Here is a 21,078-nt window from a genome sequence, read left to right as displayed (position 1 = left end):
CAGGTTATGAAGCACCTTATTGTGACTATACAAAGTGGGGAACCATTTAAGAATTTTAAGCAAAGTCAGGGAGAACAATTAAGAGATTATTATAATAATACAAGTGAGAGCGGGGCGCCTGGGTGGCTCAGTCGGTTAAGCATCTGACTTTGGCTCAGGTCATGATCTCACGGTTTGTGTGTTCGAGCCCTGCATCGGGCTCTGTGCTCAGAGCCCGGGGCCTGTTTCAGATTCTGTGTCTCCCTCTCCTTCTGCCCCTCCCCTGCTCCTGCTCTGTCTCTTAAAAATAAATAAATGTTACCAAAAAAATAATACAAGTGAGAGATTAGGCTTTAAATTTATTAAGTGGCAGAGGGGACAGCAAAAAGAAAAATTGGACATGACTTTGCTCATGATTGAGTTGACATGATCAGGCAAGAAATGGTGTTTGTGCCTGATGAGCTCTTTTCTTCAAGGTCAGCTCTTCTGATGTGGGGGAAGCTGAAGGGACAGAAAAGTAGGAGGTATAAACAAAGTGCTGAAAGAAAATAAGGCTTGCCAATGGAGGGATCTGCAGGCTTTTTTTTTTTTTTTTCCAGGCTTAAGTTTTATTAAAAGAATAATCATGCAATATTGAGGTTATAAAAATTACTTTATTTCAAATGTGAAAATATAAAAAACTACTTATATATAAAATTTAGGGGTATTGAAGCATTCAGACTCTGGGTTGTCTTTATCTCTTTATAAATGTACTTAAATTTAATAGAGACAATATTCATAGCAGCCATAAATATAAAGAGAATTCTATCTCTAGAAATTAAGATACAGGAGCAAACAATACCTCTGTCACTGATAAAAGCACAGAAACATAGTGGTCAGTGCCATGGACTTCCCAACACGCTCTCCATTCCAAAAGACCACTAGGAGACAATTACAGGGATCTCACTGATGTTGGAGTAACTGGGGAGAATGGCCACGTGACCCATTCCTGACCAATAAGACATGAGGAGACAGGAGGTGCGGTTCCCTGAGAGAACCTCTGAGAAAGGGTTCTTCAAGTCTATGAAGGAGATGCAGAAAAAGTTGCTCATCTTCTTTCTCTGGCTGCTGCTGGGTCTGAATGGGTCTATGGCACGGCTCCAGCCATCACATCACCAGCTAGAGAATGAAGCCAACACTAAAGGTGACAGACCAGAGATCGAAAGGACCTGATTCCTGGATGACATTCTGAGCCCACCCTACTTGAACTTCTTGTTGTGTAGGATTATAAATGTCCTCATGGTCTAAGCCATTTGAATCAGGGTTTTCTGCCACTTGCATCCGAAAGCTTCCCAACTAAAACAAGAACTAAAGGTGGATTAAAAGTAAAGATCAACAGGGGTGCCTGGGTGGCTCAGTCGGTTAAGCGTCCGACTTCAGCTCAGGTCACGATCTCGCGGTCCGTGAGTTGGAGCCCCGCGTCAGGCTCTGGGCTGATGGCTCAGAGCCTGGAGCCTGTTTCCGATTCTGTGTCTCCCTCTCTCTCTGCCCCTCCCCCGTTCATGCTCTGTCTCTGTCTCAAAAATAAATAAAACGTTAAAAAAAAAAATTATAAAAAAAAAAGTAAACATCAACAGGTAGTTATAATGTATCGAATTACATTTTCTCCTCTTGGTAAGTAGGTCAATTTCATTTACAGTCGCTTTAAAATTTCATTTGAAGTTTACATAATCCAGTGCCTCTGAATTGTCGTTAATTCTTTTTTTATACTATCACTTCTAACCATCTGTCCTCTCATGCAGTATTGTTGACAAAGAACAACGAGAAGAGAAGCAGCAGATAAATCTAGCTCTCTGTTAAGGTGAAAAGAGACTCTCTCATTTATAGACAATTTGAAGATTGTGGCAGTACACTTTTTCTGACGGGAGCCCATAGAAACAGCATATAAAGAATCCTGCAGTCTTTTAATAACTGTTTTTTAAAATAAAAACAACGAAGCACTTTCTTAAAAATAGTGCTGTATCCCTCACTTACTTGCCTCCTGGCTATATTGGGAGCATCCATATACCTTCTTAATAACTTTAAGTAAAAATAGAACATGCAAAGCACTGAGCGTAGTGTTTGGCACCAGGTATTATTATTAGCAGTGGTCTACTTAGAACAAAAGACTGTGCTAAATCTAGCACCGCGAGTGTCCCAGTGTCCCTAAAGCTTCCCTAGTTGATCTGTAATGTATCTGCTTGCCTTCCTATAGCTTGGGTTTTGCTTTCCTCTTATCAATACACTTGAAAAATTCAATCTCAGGGATGGTGTATGCCTTTCATTTTCAGAGGCAAGCGGTAACTTTGGCATTTCTTATCACAAAAAATCCATATGAGAAAGCTGGCAAGCCCAGTGTACTTCCTGGGCGGAGAGGTTTTTCTGTCAAAGCCGGGAGGGTATGATCATCTACCATCTTCAGAGTTTGACCATTGAGTTGGACAGATCTGCAAAGGGGAAAGATAAACCCAGGTTAGCCAAGTGGTGTATGCTCCACCTTCTCTGCAAAAGTTGTGACATCTTTTTAAGGCCAAAAAAATGGTGACAGCCTGTATTATATAATTTGTTTCAATTCTATATTGGGTATTTGACCCAGATGATCTTTAAGCTACACTGGGAGAGCTGAGTCATTCTGACAGAGACCATATGGCCTGCAAAGCCTGAAATACTTACTATCTGGCCCTTTATAGAAAATGGAACACACATAATCTATATAGTAGGCACAACTATGGTGGTATAAAAAGGATAAACATGACATAACTTCTGGATTTGTGGCAATTTTATTTGATGGTAATTGAAAACATTTTTAGACAAAGCAAATAGGTAGAAGGGAATGTAAATATCACAAATTTAACATGCAAAATGACATAAAATTTCCCACTTGTCACCGTGCCCATAAACCTTCTCACTCCCTTTCCGCCAGGCGATATGCATTCATTTTGCATTTCTTATGTTGTTAAGACATTCTGGTAGAATATATATTGCTGGAGTGCAACAAAACTATTTTGTAGGTTAGGGTTAGGTTTAGGGTTCACTAAACCAAAAGCTTCCAAAAAATCGACGTTTTCTTTGCATTCCACTGTTGGAATTCAAATTCAAAACGAAGTCAAGAAATGTAAAAAATATCTTAAGGACAAATGTTATCTTTTATGCACATTTACTATTGTTTAAATCAAATTAATACATGCTCACAGCAACAGATCCAATATAAACAGGGACTTAAAAAGAAAACCTTCAGTCTGCTTTTAGTTCCACTGATAGTTAATTCCATAATTCTAAACATGGCTTACATTTCTATGATCTTGTTCTCAAGTGCTTTTAATGCTATGAAGTTTTTACAATACGAAAATAATTTTTATTTTATATTATTTTATTTTTTAAAATATTTTGAGAGAGAGAGCAAGCAGAGGAGATGCAGAAAGAGAGGAGGACAGAGGATCCAAAGTGGGCTCTACACTGACAGCAGAGAGCCTGATGCAGGGCTCAAACTTACAATCCATGAGATCATGACCTGAGCCAAAGTCAGACACTCAGCCGACTGAACCACCCAGGTGCCCCCCCCCAAATTTTATTGTTGAAAATTGGTTAATGTCAGAGTTATATGTATGTAATACATGTAATATATGTAGAACACTTATAAGATTGCCTTGCATATAGTAAGCACTACAAAAATATCTATGATCACCATTATTCTGATAAATGTAACTGGTTAATTCATCATAACCATTTTTTTCTTTTTCTTTTTTTAAGTTTTTATTTTGAGAGAGAAAGAGCAGGGAAGAGCAGAGAGAGAGAGAGAGAGGGAGAGAAAGAATCCGAAGCAGGCACCCTGCTGCAGCACTGAGTCCAATGTGAGGCACAATCCCACAAATCTCGAGATTATGATTTGGGCTGAAATCAGGAGTTGGACGCTTAACTGACTAAGCCACCCAGGTGCCGCTCATCATAATCATTTTTAATATATCCTTCATCTCTTTTATGTACGTACACCCATATTTTCATTTAAACAAAAATGGAGATACAATATGTAGTCTCTCCCTCTTTTTTTTTATGTTTATTTTTGAGGGGGGTGTGGCAAAGAGAGGAGGACAGAGGATTCAAAGTGGGCTCTGTGCTAACAGCATAGACCCCGATGTGGGACTCAAAATCACAAACCCTGAGATCATGACCTGGGGCGAAGTCGGGACACTTGACCAACCGAACCACCCAGGTGCCCCAGTCTCTTAAAACTTGATTCTTTTTCCCTTAGCACATGTTAACATTTGCTCACACCATTAAACATTCATCCACCACATCATTTTAACAGCCATACAGGATTTCACTGTGTGAGCATATTAGCTTATTAGTTGTCTAGTGTTTGGTTGTTTACAATTTAGAATTATCAAAGATCCCTCAAACTCGGGGCACCTGGGTGGCTCAGTCGATTAAGCATCCAACTTCAGCTTAGGATGTGATCTCACAGTTTGTGGGTTTCAGCCCTGTGTTGGGCTCTGTGCTGATAGCTCAGAGCCTAGAGCCTCTTCAGATTCTGTGTCTCCCTCTCTCTCTGCCCCTCTCCTGCTCGTTCTGTCTCTCTCAAAATAAACACTAAAAAAAAAAAACAAAAACAAAAACAAAAACTAAAAACCAAAAAACAAAGATCCCTGAAACTCTATCCTAAGTATCAGTCAGCAGAAAAATTAGTTTCCATTTAACCTTTGTTAGGTGCCCCGCTCTGGGGGCTGTACCTAAAGTCTTAAATAAAAGATAACCATGATTGTGCTAGAGGCCATCAAGCCTGCACTGCATTTACACTAGGTCCACATGCGCGTGAGTTTTGTTTTAGTACCTATATCACATCAATTTTTAGAGGAGATTGGGGAGGAAATGCCATGACCATCATCAGGAAACCACAAACAAAAATAGGCCTTGAAAACATCTCTATATGTCAGTAGTAAGAGCTGTTCTGCACGCAATTGAGAACCATTTTCAAGGGTACATAAAAAAGTTTCAGAAATGCTTTAGGAGAGGCCATCGAGCTTAAAGGTAAACCTCATCATTATAAATTAATACTGCTGTGGGTTAAGATGATAAAACATGGGCAAGATAATACCCTATACCATCTGGCTATGTTGTTTAATCGGCTGTAAAAATCGCTAAAGTATGCTATCAATATATTGAGTATAAGCTTAAAGCATGCTGATTATTTCTGCATCAGGCTGGGTAAATCAGGGTAGGATTTTATTCAAGATTAGTATCTTGTTTCATATTTTGAAGTCAGTAACATGATGACAAGAAATAGAAGGCATGCTTGTCAAGTTTCAGATGAAACAGAGGTGAACAGAATTAGCAAGCAAAAGCAATCTGAATTAGGGATTCTGGACAAAATTGATCTGAGATAAATATAGAATACTGCTTTTATATTAAAAATATACTCACTCAAAGCTTACTATGGAGGACCTTCTGTCGGTATTATACTAAACACTTACTATGTAGGACCTTCTGTCGGTATTATACAAGTTGTTCAACTAAAAATGATTTTTTGGGGGGCGCCTGGGTGGCTCAGTTGATTAAGTGTCCGACTTGAGCTCAGGTCACGATCTCGCGGTTGGTGAGTTCGAGCCCCAACTCTGCTCGAGTGGACTCTGCTGACAGCTCAGAGCCTAGAGCCTGCTTTGGATTCTGTGTCTCCCTCTCTCTCAGCCCGACCCTGCTCACACTCTGCCTCTCTCTCTCTTTCTCTCAAAAATAAATAAACACTAAAAAATGATTTTTTTTAAAGATGATCATTGTTTAACCCTCTGAGGTCATTAGAATGAACAAGTGTCCAGACTGTACACTCATCAAACTTATCTGGGGTACTTTTGCAACATTTTATTTTATTTTTTGCAACATTTTAAAGAGATAAAAGTATAAGTAATATACACTCATCACAGAGAATTTAGGGTAAAAAAACATAATCCATAATTTCACAAATTTTCCATTAATAATTGATAAGCATGAAATGTGTGATCAGAATGCAACAGGGTCTGATAAACAAAGAGAAGAATCATTGAAGAAATGGCATATTTAGCCTGGAGAGACGACAATCCAATTGTCCTTCAGATATTGGAGTTATTCTGGAGGACATGAGGTATTTGGTATTGTTCCAGATTAAGGGTAGCAAACTCAAGGGCCCACAAGAGCCAAGGAATTTATATGTGCAAGTGCAGTAGGACAGGGTCATAGAGGTAACAGGATCACGGAAGGACTGTGAAGAACCTGTCTCAAGTAAACACCCCCAATTCAACTCCATCTACTTGGGGAAATAAGCCCAGAGTTGCTAGAGTATCTTATCTTTTAAAGAAAAGATAGAAATCCAGATATTTTCATAGTTGTCAATTTTAAAATGTTCATAACTTAGTAAACATAAGAATATGGAGTGCATGCCAACCTCCCCTACCACGAGAAAAAGAGGGAAAAAAAGTTCTCTAAACCCACTTGTCCATAGGCATGAGGTGCAGTTTCCGACCTCTGCTCTCCAGGACAGAACTCAAAACAGGAGATGAAAAGCAGAAAGAGGCTCACATTACCCTTGAGAGGACAGCTGCCTGGAGAGGCTTCGAGATCCAACAGATGAGCCATCAAACAGCTGAATGGCTTAAACTACCCATCTAAGGTTGGACTAAAATATCTCTTAACACACTTCCAACTCTACAACTATTATTCAGCTACTTCAGAAAAGCTTTTCCCTTGTCAGCATCAGACACAAATATGCTAAAAATACCCATTTCCAAAACTTAGAACCCAAATAAAAAAAAAGTATGGGTTACCTAAATATGTATTATTTACTTTACAAAAAAGAAAAGGTTTAAACAGCAAGAAAATGGGTAAGTAAACCATGATATTTCATAAAACATGTAGCCCATTAAAAATGTCTACAAAGGCTATGTATGGAAAGACATTTTGGGAAACTTGTGGGTGCCCTCCCTTTTTCTTTTCCCATTAGGCATTGTGTGATTACAGTTGTGGTAAAATAAAGCATAGGGGGAAAATAAACAATGGTACCCAATGTTAATGATGTTTGCCTATGGAAGATAGGTCTTTGGAGAAAGCATGCTTACTGTCCTTTGTCAGGTTCTGATGCTAATTATCACTGAAAACATCACTCATTTGCAAAGACAGGAGGAGATGATGAGAATGTTGTAAACTCTTATAATTTTTTATTCTCCAATGTGAGAAGAGTCATGATAAAAAGAGCTCCTTCCAACACACATTGGACAGAATCGTACAGTGGTTTTGGGCCTGACTCTTCAAGGGTCATAGTTATTTAGGGTATTCTGTTGAATACGGTCTCTTATAAGACATATCCAATGACTGCCTTTTAAAACCATAATGATTATGACCAACTTCAAATAATTCACCTCAAAGCTATACTTCTGGACATTTTATTTTCTTACTCTAGCCAATATAAAACTACTTTAACACGGTAAGAGAGTGACACTCAGCTTACATGGTGTAATATTGTGCCCTTAGTACAATCATACTTAGGTATGTTTTGCTTTACTGACTCTGTTACCAAGAATTATAACTCTTTTTTGAGCAAATAATCTCAATGTCTTGAGGGGATTTTGAAGTATCAAGTTGTTTTGAAATGCGAAATATTCCCTAAGTTAACTGCTAAATGTTTTCATATCCTTCTGCGTTGGACTCTGAGTGAGTTATACCTGTATGGGTAAGTATTCATCTATAAACTTCGCGAATATTAAGACTTGTTAGAACTTGAAATCGTTGACTTTTTTTTTTGCTCCCTATCAACACTCTATTCTGATAAATACCAATGAATTTTGTGAAAGTTTGAAATGAAGAAAGGAAAATTACTCACTTAGAAAGTAATCCATCAGGCCCTAAAGGTTTTACGACGTATTTGTCCACTTGTTTGTCAAATAAATGATACGGCAACTGCAAGCGTTTGGTGACATTGTGGAGGTTTAAGGCATACAGGGTTAAATCTCCTTCTTTATACCTTGGGCTAAAAGCAAATAGATTAACTCAATAAAAATAGTTATCTAACTTAAGCAATTAAAAACAATTACAAACATAATCATGGAGACTAAGTATTAGTATCTATAATGATGATGGGCCCTTTTTTTATCCTTCCTTCCATGATTACGTTGGACACTTCATGTGGTCCTATTTGAAAAGATAATTTAATTAAAAAAAAATTTTTTTTTCTTAATGTTTTTATTTATTTTTGAGACAGAGAGAGACAGAGCATGAGCAGGGGAGGGGCAGAGAGAGAGGGAGACACAGAATCCGAGGCAGGCTCCAGGCTCTTAGCCATCAGCACAGAGCCCGATGCGGGGCTCGAACTCACAGACTGTGAGATCATGACCTGAGCTGAAGTCGGACGCTCAACTGACTGAGCCACCCAGGCGCCCCTGAAAAGATAATTTAAACAATATTTTTCTTCACACTACCATTTTCTGGGTGACAGCATTCTGAGATCTTTGCTGCTTAGCCAGACTGAGTTGCCAGGAAGCTGGTCAGCCCACCCATGTTCAGACACAGAAAGGTTAAATAATAAAGTGAATTTTGTGGGTTCCTATGAATTCAAATTATAAACCATACAAACAGCAGCTTTTTCTATCATTATTTAAAAAAAACTAAAACAAACAATAAAATTAAATCTATTGACACTTTTCAGAATTTCCATCCAGACCATTCCCCTACTTCCTAGTGGGTCCTCACTATTTAAAGAGTTCTCATTCACCAGAAATGACAGATGGCTTTTTTTTGTAGCTATAGTTATTATTTTAGTATCATCCTATCAGGAAGGACATATTACTGATTAAAACTTGACTGGAAAAGGGCGTGTTACATACTTACTGGTTGATGTTGGTACAGTGAAGGTATACTCGAAGTTTCCTGCTGTCTGGACCTTTCACACTTGCCCTTAATACATTGGTGCCCACCAATTTCTTGAACAGAAGAGATAGCCAATAATCCTAGTTGGGTGGTTGGGGAGAGGAGGGACAAAAGTAGATCTTTACTTATTTCTTTATGTATCAAAAACAGTGTGAGCAAATAGTTAACCTTACAAAGACTGTGACTGTTATCCTAGAGGTATTTAAATGGAATACATCTTTTGATCCATGTTCCCACCATGAATCTGAGGGCAATTTCTTGTTTGCTGATTTTTATCACAGGAGGACTGTATTCCCACAATTCTGAAAGCCATGACCACTAGGAGTTATATCTTCAAGAATGCAATTCATTGCTGATAGAGTTTAAATGTTCTTTATTATCTATCACCAAGAATTCAAAGCAAAGCTCAAAGCAGAACTTTTAGGTATGCACATGTACACACACTCACCTACACACAAAGGCAGGTTTTTACAATAAAACTTCTATCTGCTTAAGAGATTAAAATACTTTATTTCTTTACTTTTTTTTTTTTTAATTTTTAAGCAATCTCTACACCCAATATGGGGCTCAAACTCACAACCCGGAGATTGAGAGTCACACACTCCACGGACTGAGTCAGCCAGGTGCCCGTAAAATAATTTCTTTTAGAACCTTATAATCCCCATTCCTGAATGGGTTAGGCAACAATCATCGCTAGCTATCAAGGTTTTAAAGAAAAAAAAAAAAAGGAGAGAGAGAGAGACAACCAGAGATCATGTGCCTATTGATGGAAGCATGCCACATCTCCTTTGAAGAATTATTGCAGGGGCGCCTGGGTGGCTCAGTCAGTTAAGCGTCTGACTCTTGATCTCAGCTCAGGTCATGATCTCACGGTTTGTTGAGTTCAAGCCTCGTGTTGGGCTCTGAGCTGACATCATGGAGCCTGCTTGGGATCCTCTCTCTCCCTCTCTCTGTGCACCTCTCCTGCTCTCTCTCAAAATAAATAAATAAATAACTAAATAAATAACTAAATAAATAAATAAAACACATTTTAAAAATTCTTTAAAAAAAAAGTTTTGTATTGCAAAACAAAACAAAAACCAAAAATCTGAATAAGCTCAAGCCTCTAGATCTAACTGTCAGTTTACAAGAGACAGAGGAACATACTAAAGGACAGTGCAGGAAGAAATGTAGCAAAATTCAGAATGTGGGAAACACCACAGAACAAATTGCCTGCTCTCTTTCAATAATTAATTCCATAACACAAAAAAGGAGTGGGAAGGGAAACTTCAAGATTAGCAGACTTAAGAGATATTTCAACCAAATGCAATATATAGATGTTGTTTGTATCCTGAAGTGACTAGGACAACTATTAAATACATTTGAAAAATAAATACATAAAAACACTTGTGACAGTAAGGAAAATGTGAAACACCCACCGACTAAACATTGATGATATTGAGGAATTACTGTTAATATTTTAAAGTATGATAATATTTTATGTTTGTCTAAGGGAGATACATACTGACCTACTGATGGATAGTGATACATCTGAGATTTGCTTGAAAGTAATCCAGTAGGTGGGAGGTGAGGAGTGGGTAGGATTATGGATTAAACAAAACTGAGGATCAAATGCTTTTCTCTCTACTTGAAATTTTCCGTAATAAAAAGTTTGTTGGGGTTTATTTATTTATTTATTTTAAGAGAGAGAGAGAGAGAGCACACACATGAGTGTGCACACAAGGGAGGGGCACAGAGAGAGCAGGGATCAATCTCACAACCTTGAGATCATAACCTGACCTGAAATTCAGAGTTGAAGGCTTATCTGACTAAGCCACTCAGGTGCCTAGTTGTTAATTTTTTTGAAGAATATACTCAATGTATATTCCAACTCTTCCTTCTTGAGCTGAGGAAATGTAGACTCAACAGGGCAAACAGCTTTTGTTTCTCTGCTTACATTGAAATTTTTCACTGGAGACAAGAGCAGAATCAATAAACATTTACAAAGGAGACATAACTTCAGCGTGGTTTGGTGACTGTTAGCATTCAGGCCTCAGAGCCAGGATTTATATGGAATTCTAGAGTAACATGGGACAACTGTGTGACATCCAGCTTATCCCAAAACCTTGTCTCAGTTTGAACTTCCTCATCTGGACAATTGATCTAAGACACCTGCTTTGCCAGCTTCCAAGATTGTTATACAAATCAAATAAGAAAACAGCCATGTATGTTGGATTTAAGACTGATTCCCTTGGACCCTGCAGATGTTAAGGGTACCATTTACTCTTGCAAGTTTTTCTAGATGACTGTGAATCTTGAGGAAGGGGGTGCCTGGGCGGCTCAGTTGGTTGACTCTTGATTTCGGCTCAGGTCATGATCCCAGGGTGGTGGGATCAAACCTCTCTTTGGGCTCAGCACTGAGCATGAAGCCTGCTTGGGATTCTCTCTCTCCCTATCTGCCCCACTCCCCTGCTTGTGCTCTCTCTCTAAAACTAAAATATTAATTAACTAATTAAAAAACAAGCAAACAAAAAAAAAAAAACAAAGGATCTTAAGCCAAAGGTTTATGTTTGGGCACTGAAAAGATATAGACAACATGGTACTATTTACAAAGACTGACAAGATAAGCTGGCTAATTTCTAGGCAAAGTAAATTTTGTAGAAACTATTTATGTACCTTCCTTGTTCAAGGTCCATTTCAGAAAGGGCCAGCAGCAGATTTGGGATATTTGTCTAATGAAATTATCATGTTTGGCTTAACTCTATAGTTGATTTATAATATACTTGGCGAAGATATATTCCACTTGTTACAAGGTCATTTTGTAAAAATTTTTTAAAAGTTATGAACCAGGTGCTTTGTGAGTTTGGACTACTATAGATTAAAAGCAACTTTGTTGGGAAATCTATCTACAAACCACAAAAACCTAGCTTATATTTTGGCATGTGCTTTCTGCCAAACTTTCTTAGCTTTCCTACAGTATTCAAATAATTCCCTTAGGAATTATTCTTTGAAAATACATATCCTCAACTGCCATTTTAGACTACAAAAATCAAGGTCCTACTTCTCAGGGCTGTATCTATACTATTCCAAGTTTTAGACATATATTTCCAGGTGGCTTTTTATATAAAAAGTCTACATCTCCTGATTTAGCACCAGATGCAGTCAGAGGTAGGGTAAAACTGACACTGTATTCATAAATATCTTGAAGATTATTAACAAGATAGCCAATTCTTCGGGTGAGATTTTTGAACAAATATATAGTACTGATTTATCTCAAAGTTAAATAAATTATAATTTCATGCATAAAAAACTTTTGAAGCTTTGGATACTGTAGGTAATTTTAACTTTGATTTAATTTGCAAAACATTGTTTTTGACCCAAGTTTGTTATCTTGTAAAATCGGAGTCACAAAGTTTCAAATGGTCCCTTTAAAAAAAAAAAAATCCCAGAGTCCCTGGGTGGGTCAGTTGGCTAAACATCTGACTCTTGATTTCTGCTCAGGTCATGATCACACAGTTCACAGGTTTGAGCCCCACATTGGGCTCTGTGCTGACAGCATGGAGCCTGCTTGGGATTCTCTCTCTCTCTCTCTCTCTCTCTCTGTCCCTCACTTGCTCACTCTCTCACTCTCAAAATAAATAAATAAACATTAGGAAAAAAACAAACCCATAACACACCCCAGGTGGCACACATTAGAATGGATGATCTCTAAGGTTTCTTCCAATTCATCATTTCTGGGTCTACTTGTTAAGAATACTAAATTTATTGACAGGATTGACTTTTATTAGGAGCTTGATACAGGGGTGCTCAATATACTCTATTCTGTTCATAGCAATAGGGAAATAACAATCACTTACAGGTAAAGGTTCGAAGTTTTGATCCACTAAGTGGTAGTTTCCAGCTCCAAAGAGCACTTGCCTCATCACCACTTCTATGCCCATTCTAGCCGACAGGCCCAATTTATCCAGCCACCTGAAAGGGAGGGAGGCCCAGCTTTCTTCAGGTTTGGAAAACAAAAAAACTCAATTCTAATTACACACTATTCTGATTTATTCATCTATGTGGGAGGAATTGACAGGAAACCAGAAAAGCGGTATTAATTACAAATAAGCTATTCAAATGAAATGGAGACTGTCCTTTCCTTTACATGTTCCCACACTTGAGCATGATAATAAATCCTAGAATACTATTAATATGCCATATGAGTTTCTTTCGGGGTAAGAAAACTTCTGCAAAGCAGAGTAGACAAATTCTCACCCTACAGGCAATCGTACTCCATCTTGCTGGATACCCTCCCCACTTCCCCACTCCCAGACCCATGTAAGGGCTAAAGAAAAGGCTGTTTGTAGTCAATGGTAGTACAATGTGAAATAAGTAAAATCACACCTAGACTTTTATGGCTGTCCCCCTCCACTCCCTCCATCTTTGGTGGATGGCAAAACAAACACCTTTATCCTTCATTCTCCTCCTCATGCCCCTCATGAGCAAAAATGATTTTTTTAATTATGGATTTAAAAGAATGAGGATAGGAGAGGAAAGAGAATAAGTCTCAGTGTGAGGATATAGAACTATAGATTAAGAGTGTTAATGGAGTTATTGTTTAAAGCAATCAGATTTGTAATAGGTACTTGTCCAAAGGATACAAAAATGCTGATTCAAAAGGGCATATGAACCCCAATGTTTATAGCAGCACTATCAATAATAGCCAAAGTACGGAAAGAACCCAAATGTCCATTGACTGATGATGAATGAATAAAGAAAATGTGGTAGATACATACAATGGAATATTACTCAGTGATCAAAAAGAATGAAATCTTGCCATTTGCAACAACGTGGATGGAACTAGAGGGTATTATGCTAAGTGAAATAAGTCAGAGAAAGATAAATATCATATGACTTCACTCATACGTGGAATTTAAGAAACAAAACAGAAGGACATGGGGAAGGGAAGGAAAAATGAAATAAGATAAAAACAGAGAGTTTGTTCTCTGTAGAACAAACTGAGGGTTGCTGGAGGGGAGGTGGGTAGGGGAATGGGCTGAAGGGTGATGGGTATTAAGGAGGGCACTTGTTGGGATGAGCACTGGGTGTTGCATGTAAGTGATGAATCACTGGGTTTTGCTCCCCAAACCAATACTACACTGTATGTTAACTAACTTAAATTTAAATTAAAAAAAAAAAGCAATCAAGTTTCTGGTGGTTGGATAAAGAGGTGATTTAGTAAGTCTTTAAACTCCTTGGTAGTTCCTCTGGTGAGACCTCACACTTCCGACTCTAAACTCCTTGGGAATCTATGAATAAAGCTACTATAAAAGTACACTAAGAATCCTTCTCAGACTCAAACTTCTAGAGGCACTCTTTTACATTCGCTTATGGAGGAAGGAATCCTTGGCATATTTATGGGCCATAATTAAGGAACAACACTTCTAAAGCAATTCATTCATACGATGATTAATTAGGGACACCCATTAAAGATGTCCAACAAACTTGAATAAAATGATTTCTTACAAAATGCGGCATGAATTTTGGGCCTCAGCCCTAGAAACTTTCTTTGATCAGCTTTTTGGCTGATGAGCCGTCTCAGTAGAATCTGTTTAACAAAAGGCCAGGAGAATGCTGCAGCCTGGCCCCTGAGGCGGTGCTGCTTCACTCACATAAAGCCAGCCGCAAAGGTGTTGGACAGCAATGGCGCTCCACCCCCGTATGCAGAGCTTGTTTCTCCTAACCACACTTTCTTGTGGGGTCTGGTCTCCTCAACAACCTGTGGAACAGGAAAGTCCCCATTATATTTGCAAACAAGCTGACCAAATACGGTGTTGAAGATTAATGACGTTTAAAACTTTGTGTTCCCAGACTGATTTGTCCAATATAGTTACAACAAAACATGTTCGTGGTCATTGAGGTCTTGGGCAATTTACTTTTATTGGAATACTAAATTGTGGAAGGCATTTAAATAATCCCATTCCTATGGCCCGTGAGGCTATTCCATAAGGAGGTATTTTTAATTTTTAATCAATATGCATGGATAAGATCTGATGGTAAGGGGGACTGATGGTGAATAAGTACCTGTTATCTAAAATTGGAAAAACATGTAAATTTATATACTTATAGAATTTAGAATTAGCTAGACTACACAATAAGGACTGGTTTTACAGACGTGCCTCCTTATCTGCGATTTTGCAGTTTCGGTTACCCATAGTCAACCGTGGTCTGGAAGCAGATGATCCTCCTTCTGACCTATCATCAGAAGGTCAATAGTAGCCTAATGCTATGTCACAATACAAATGTCATTTGCCTCACTTCCTCTCACCACGTAGGCATTTTATCATCTCACATCACCACAAGAAGAGTGAGTGCAGTATGAGAAGATATTTTGAGAGAACACATTCATATAACTTTTATTACAGTATATTATTATAATTGTCCTATTTTATTATTAGTTGTTGTTAATCTCTTACTGTGCCTAACTTATAAATTAAACTTTATCATAGGAATGTATGTATAGGAAAAAGTATATTTAGGTTTTGATATTGCCTGTGGTTCCAGGCATCTACTGAGGGTCTGGGACCATATACCCTACAGATAAAGGGGACCACTCTACATTAAAAAAAAAAAAAAAGGCTATTACCTGGAAAATTTTTTGCACAGATGAAGCAAAAGTGTCTAACACATCAGGGTTTAGAAAATCCTCTTTGGTAGCAATTCGTCCATTCAAGTAGTAGCTAAATTATTCAGAAAATATTCAGAAACAAACAAATAAACAAACTTTACTTTCTGCTTTTAAGTTAGTTGGCTCCTTTGCTCTCCTTCCTACCTCTTCCCACCCCTCTGTTATTAAGAAGAAGAAGAAGAAGAAGAAGAAGAAGAAGAAGAAGAAGAAGAGAAAGAAGAAGAAGAAGAAGAAGAAGAAGAAGAAGAAGAAAAAGGAGGAGGAGGAGGAGGGGGAGGAGGGGGAGGAGGGAGAGGAGGAGGAGGGGGAGGAGGGAGAGGAGGAGGAGGGGGAGGAGGGAGAGGAGGAGGAGGGGGAGGAGGAGGAGGGGGAGGAGGGAGAGGAGGAGGAGGAGGGGGAGGAGGGAGAGAAGGAAGAGGAGGAGGAGGAGGAGGGGGAGGAGGGGGAGGAGGAGGGGGAGGAGGGAGAGGAGGAGGAGGAGGAGGAGGAGGAAGAGTTGTTCTAGTAAGAAAAGACCAAGATGGAAGGGAATCAGTTACTCTGTTTTGAAAAGACATAGTCACAGTGCAGGTACTTACGGGTTACCCGTTCTTTGGCAAGCATATTGATCTTAGCTACTTATCTGCTCCATGATTTAAATGATAGTATGCCTTGATCTTATAGAACCTACCACATTATTTAAAATAAAGTTAAAACTTTTGTTTTATTAATATTAAGTGTGTAGTACAGTGCTGCTTGAGATATTATTTGTTTCTTATTGGAACTATGCATTAGCAGTTAAATGAAAACACGTTTTTGAAAACTAAGTAATAAGTAAAACTAGCATTAGTTTCTTAGTACTAAGAGCAGGAGACATACTTACTGGTGCCATGTAACTGAATCAATCACTTCTCCCCCAGCCTTCAGGAAACTAGAAAAAGAAATCTATTATGATCTTCACTTAATCCTCATATGCACAATATATATATGTACACAATATATGCACAGGAGTTTCATTTCTTAGAAATGGGCTGGTTACTGCTTTAGTATCAGGCCAAGTACAAACTCCCTAACTCTTATACAAATTATATTGTAGGTTCCATTTGCCCCCAGATTCTTGGTATTCTGAGCCAGTCAATCTTTTCCTCTTTTGGTAAAACATTTGCTTAGGTAGCAAATGGTTTAATAACATGAGGATTCTCCACCAGAGAGCAATATTATTTTTAAGAAAAGTGGTTCTGCTTCCTCTAGTTCCTACCTCGTTAGCATCTTGACAGTCTTTCCTCGAGGCTGGCCAATATCAGGACCATAGAGATTCACAGTTTTGAAAGTGGATTTTGCTAGAAGTTTATGCAACTTGACAAAATCTTCTCCTAACTGCAATCCATCGATGAAAATACCAGCCTTCTTCCGGAAACTGTTAGGTTCTGAAAGACAGCAATTCTCAAAATAATCACGTATCTAGAAATTTTGCATTTAAAAGCAAACAAAGGGGCACCTGGGTGGCTCAGTCGGTTAAGCGGCCGACTTCACCTCAGGTCATGATCTCGCGCTCCGTGAGTTCGAGCCCCGCGTCGGGCTCTGTGCTGACAGCTCAGAGCCTGGAGCCTGTTTCAGATTCTGTGTCTCCCTCTCTCTGATCCTCCCCTGTTCATGCTCTGTCTCTGTCTCAAAAATAAATAAATGTTAAAAAAAAAAATTTAATAAAATGAAAAAAAAAACACAAACAAAATGGCAGCATATAAAAGCAGGAAAACATTTCCCAATTACAAAAATTTAGAGTCCAAAGGCAAGAATAGTAAAACCTCCCTTTTTATAAAGAAGATACTTCAGTAAAACAAAAATTTAAATGACAAAACTGAAGTGTGAGAGGGCACTAAAACAATTTGAAGTTAATTAATGGGGATATTAAACTAATGGGTATTTTGGAAATAGTCTACATCCAGTCTTTAATAAACTAATTTACTTTAAAAAGACAAAAAGTTTGGGTAGAAGGGGAAGACATTTAAAAACTGATTTCTCAATGCCATTAAAGGTCTTATTAAGACTGTTCATTCACAGCCACCTGGGTGGCTCAGTTGGTTAAGCCTCCGACATCAGCTCAGGTCATGATCTCGAGGTCTGTGAGTTCCAGCCTCACGTCAGGCTCTGTGCTGACAGCTCAGAGCCTGGAGCCTGCTTCAGATTCTGTGTCTCCCTCTCTCTGCCCTTCCCCTGCTCTCTGTCTCTGTCTCTCTCTCAAAAATAAATCAACATTTTAAAAAATTGAAAGAAAAAAAGACTGTTCATTCACAAATCAGATGTACAGGTGAGCTTAGAAATGGCCATGCTGAACACAAGGGAGGGGGACACATAAGTGTTCAATCTACTTCCCCAAAACACCTTGCCCAGGCTCTCCCTTCTCCTTGTCTCTGGAAAACAGACCTCTTTCTTGCAAAATGGAGCCCAAGGAAGAGGAAATCATGATGGCATAGCTCTTTTATCTTACTCTGAAGAGCACGGGTGGGGAATGGGTTCAGTAGAAAAGTAGGGAGGGAGGGATATATAGAGATGCATAAGGATGGGTTCAGATGACCCATTGTCCACGTGGCTGCCATTATTCAAAGTCGTTCAGCATCTAGCTAAGATATGGTTACCTCTACCCCTATATTCTATGTTCTGTGCTTCAATTTGCCAGTAACTCTCAGCAACCTGATCTCTAAATCTGCCTCTAGACATTACTATAATACACACCACTATAGACATATATCTTATTTCTTTGCTTGCCTTCTTGTTGATCTGCTTCCCTTCCTCTAGAATGGATCTCCCAAGAAAGGAGGGACCTTGCTCAGGAGCCAGACTACCTGGGTTCAAATCCCAAGTCCTCCACTTGGTAGCCCAGCATCACACAGTTATTTATCTAAATTTTTGTGCCTGCTTTGGTCATGTGTAAAATGAAAGTCATAATTGTATCCACCGCAGGGTGGTTATAAAGATAAAATAATACTTATTAAATGCTCAGAGCTGTTCTGCGAATGGAGTATGTGTCCATGATATCACTACATCTCATTTCCCATTTTTTTTCAGTTCCATTGGCTCATGTGTGGAAAAAGCACCAAAAATATGTTTAAATGAATGTGGCTGATCATTAGTACTTTAGTTAGAATTTACAAGTTCCTTGCAAAAAAAGTCAAGAAGGAAGGAAACAATCAGGAGCTTGACCTGGGTAGGATTCTATACTAGGAATTTCTAGCTTAAGCATATCATGACGGTTGGGATGGAGTTGCTAAGATAAACTGACAGGTGGAGAAACAGAGAAAGAAATGGAAGGGGGGTAAAAGCAAAGTGCCTGCTATACGGTTTTGCTGAGTCCAGCCTGCCATCCATAATAGGATTAAGTGACCCTAAAAATGTCAAGTGAACCTGGGAGCTGTGGAAGTTTCTGGGTCCAACTAGTTGTCTTCAGCTCAAGTAAAACAAAACTGGGATTAACAATAGGTTCTGGGATATATAAAGGAGTTTTCTGCCGTAAGCAGAGGTGTTGCACTGTTGAGCACGGGTACAAGTGTGCCAAGCCAGAAGAATATTTGCTAATATTAAAAAGAATGTCATAAATAGGAACAACTAATGCCAAAGGGTAATCTCCTTATTAGTGAAATGTCCCTGGGGGCACTTACCATTGCCTAGTTCCCAAGAAATGTTATAATTCTTGGAAGAGCAATAATCCAGGAGCAACTGAGCATTAGAACTGTTCCACTGCAAATCTGCTGTTCGTAGTAAGGCATTTAGACCAAAGATCAAGTTCAGTCCTGAGCAATTTGCAAAAGTATACAGCATATCCACGGAGCTCCCTAAAAGAAAAATAGTGGCGATTTAATGGTTAGGTCAGCACCACAATAATGAAGGCCTCCAGATTTGTTCTCCAGTGAATTACCATTTTGGTTGTAAAATTGAGGGAATTACAATCCTGAGTTATAAGTGAGAGACAAAAAACGCACAGGCAAATTAGAAGATTAAAAATTAATATGACTTAATTACTTCAGCTTTTGAAGCAACTTTCCATGCTGAACCATGTAAAGTACCAGAAGCTTTGGTCTGGCACTCGGGTTTTGTTGATTCAAATGACCTCAGGTGACTTCATGCACAGGCCACACTGTCATTAGTCAACATAAGCCCCACTCCTCATAATTTAAACATGGCTACTCACAAACTCAGTCACAAAATATTTTGGGAAATTTAGCTATATTTAAAATTATTTTTTGGAAAATTCATGTATATGACTTATTAATTTTAAATAATTAAAATTAGACTTTAAAAATTGGCCTAGGGCTATAGATCTGTGGTTTCCAAACTATGTGCCAAGGGATCCTGGCAAACCTCAATACATTCACCACATGGTTGTCAGATTTAGCAAATGAAGATACAGGCATCTGGTTAAATTTGAACTTCAGACAAACAATGAATAATTTTTAACGCAGGTCTATGCAATATTTGAGAACTACAATAAAAAAATTCACTTATCTGAAATTCAAAGTTAACCAGGAACCCTACTCACAGGGGCACTACAGGAGCCTTTAAACTTATGAGGGAAACAGGGTTCCTCGGTGGCTCAGTTGGTTAAGTGTCTGACTCTTGATTTTAGCTCAGGTCATGATCTCACAGTTTGTGAGTTCAAGCCCTGTGTAGGAGCTTTGCATTGAGTTCGAAGGCTGCTTGGGATTCCTTCTCTCCTTCTCTCTGCCCCTCCCCCACTCACTCTCTCTCTCAAAATAAATAAATAAACTTTAAAAATAAATAAAGAGGGACACCTATGTGGCTCAGTCAGTTAAGCCTCCGACTCCTGCTCAGGTCATGATCTCACAGTTCGTGGATTCGAGCCCTGCTTCAGGCTCTGTGCTGACAGCTCAGAGCCTGGAGCCCGATTCGGATTCTGTTTCTCTGTCTCTCTTTGTCCCTCCCCTGCTCACGTTCTGTCTCCCTCTCTCTCTCTCTCTCTCCCTCTCTCTCTCTCAAAAATAAACGTTAAAAAAATTTGTTTAATAAAAATAAATAAACAATTTACAAGGGAAATATCAACAGTGTTGGACACGATGAGAACTATTACTATTAGGTTGTTTGGACCTAACAACTTAGTAACTGAAACACTTAGGTATTTCCTTGGGGCTAAGTAAGATGTGAAAAAAACTTACTGAGTCACTACAGTGCCATAAACTTTTGGGAACTTTTGAACTCTGCTTTTCTAACCATTAGCTTGTCTAAAATCACTTCTTCAAAGTAGCAACAATGTCGGTCCGAATATCATCTTTAAGTCAGGTATCATACGCAGAAGTCTGTAATTTTCAGGTATATTTAGAGTATTTGCTGAATAGAAATTCACTCTCGAACTCTCCTAGTTTAAAAACATCTAAGTGAGGGGCACGTGGGTAGCTCAGTTGGTTAAGCGACTGACTCTTGGTCTTGGTTCCAGCTCAGGTCATGATCTCTCAGTTTGATATTTGATATTTGCCACAAATCGGGCTCTGTGCTGACAGTGAGGAGCCTGCTTGGGATTCTCTCTTTCTCCTTCTCTCTCTGCCCCTCCCCACTCA

General features: G+C 38.7%; 1 protein-coding gene across 3 annotated transcripts in view; it reads right to left on the bottom strand.

The window, feature by feature from the left end:
- Positions 1 to 612: 612 nt before the first annotated feature.
- HPSE (heparanase) overlaps positions 613 to 21,078 on the bottom strand; it is a 40,185-nt gene continuing 19,719 nt past the window's right edge. The window contains exons 4-12 of one of the 3 annotated variants that reach the window (XM_023252977.2): positions 19,168 to 19,341; positions 16,770 to 16,938; positions 16,395 to 16,442; positions 15,491 to 15,584; positions 14,517 to 14,623; positions 12,720 to 12,834; positions 8,845 to 8,963; positions 7,841 to 7,987; positions 613 to 2,444 (exon numbers count right to left, since the gene is read on the bottom strand). In XM_023252977.2, the coding sequence (XP_023108745.1) occupies positions 2,285 to 2,444; positions 7,841 to 7,987; positions 8,845 to 8,963; positions 12,720 to 12,834; positions 14,517 to 14,623; positions 15,491 to 15,584; positions 16,395 to 16,442; positions 16,770 to 16,938; positions 19,168 to 19,341 (1,133 nt within the window). In that variant the 3' untranslated portion in view covers positions 613 to 2,284. The remainder of the gene's footprint in view (positions 2,445 to 7,840; positions 7,988 to 8,844; positions 8,964 to 12,719; positions 12,835 to 14,516; positions 14,624 to 15,490; positions 15,585 to 16,394; positions 16,443 to 16,769; positions 16,939 to 19,167; positions 19,342 to 21,078) is intronic. The other 2 variants (XM_045056163.1, XM_023252978.2) reach the window with 2 other exon arrangements.

The sequence above is a fragment of the Felis catus genome, chromosome B1 (genome assembly GCF_018350175.1).
Source record: "Felis catus isolate Fca126 chromosome B1, F.catus_Fca126_mat1.0, whole genome shotgun sequence".
In the NCBI taxonomy this organism is placed as follows: domain Eukaryota; kingdom Metazoa; phylum Chordata; class Mammalia; order Carnivora; family Felidae; genus Felis; species Felis catus.
The sequence above is the reverse complement of the archived record's forward strand: the minus strand, read 5'-3'. Positions and strand labels throughout refer to the sequence as shown.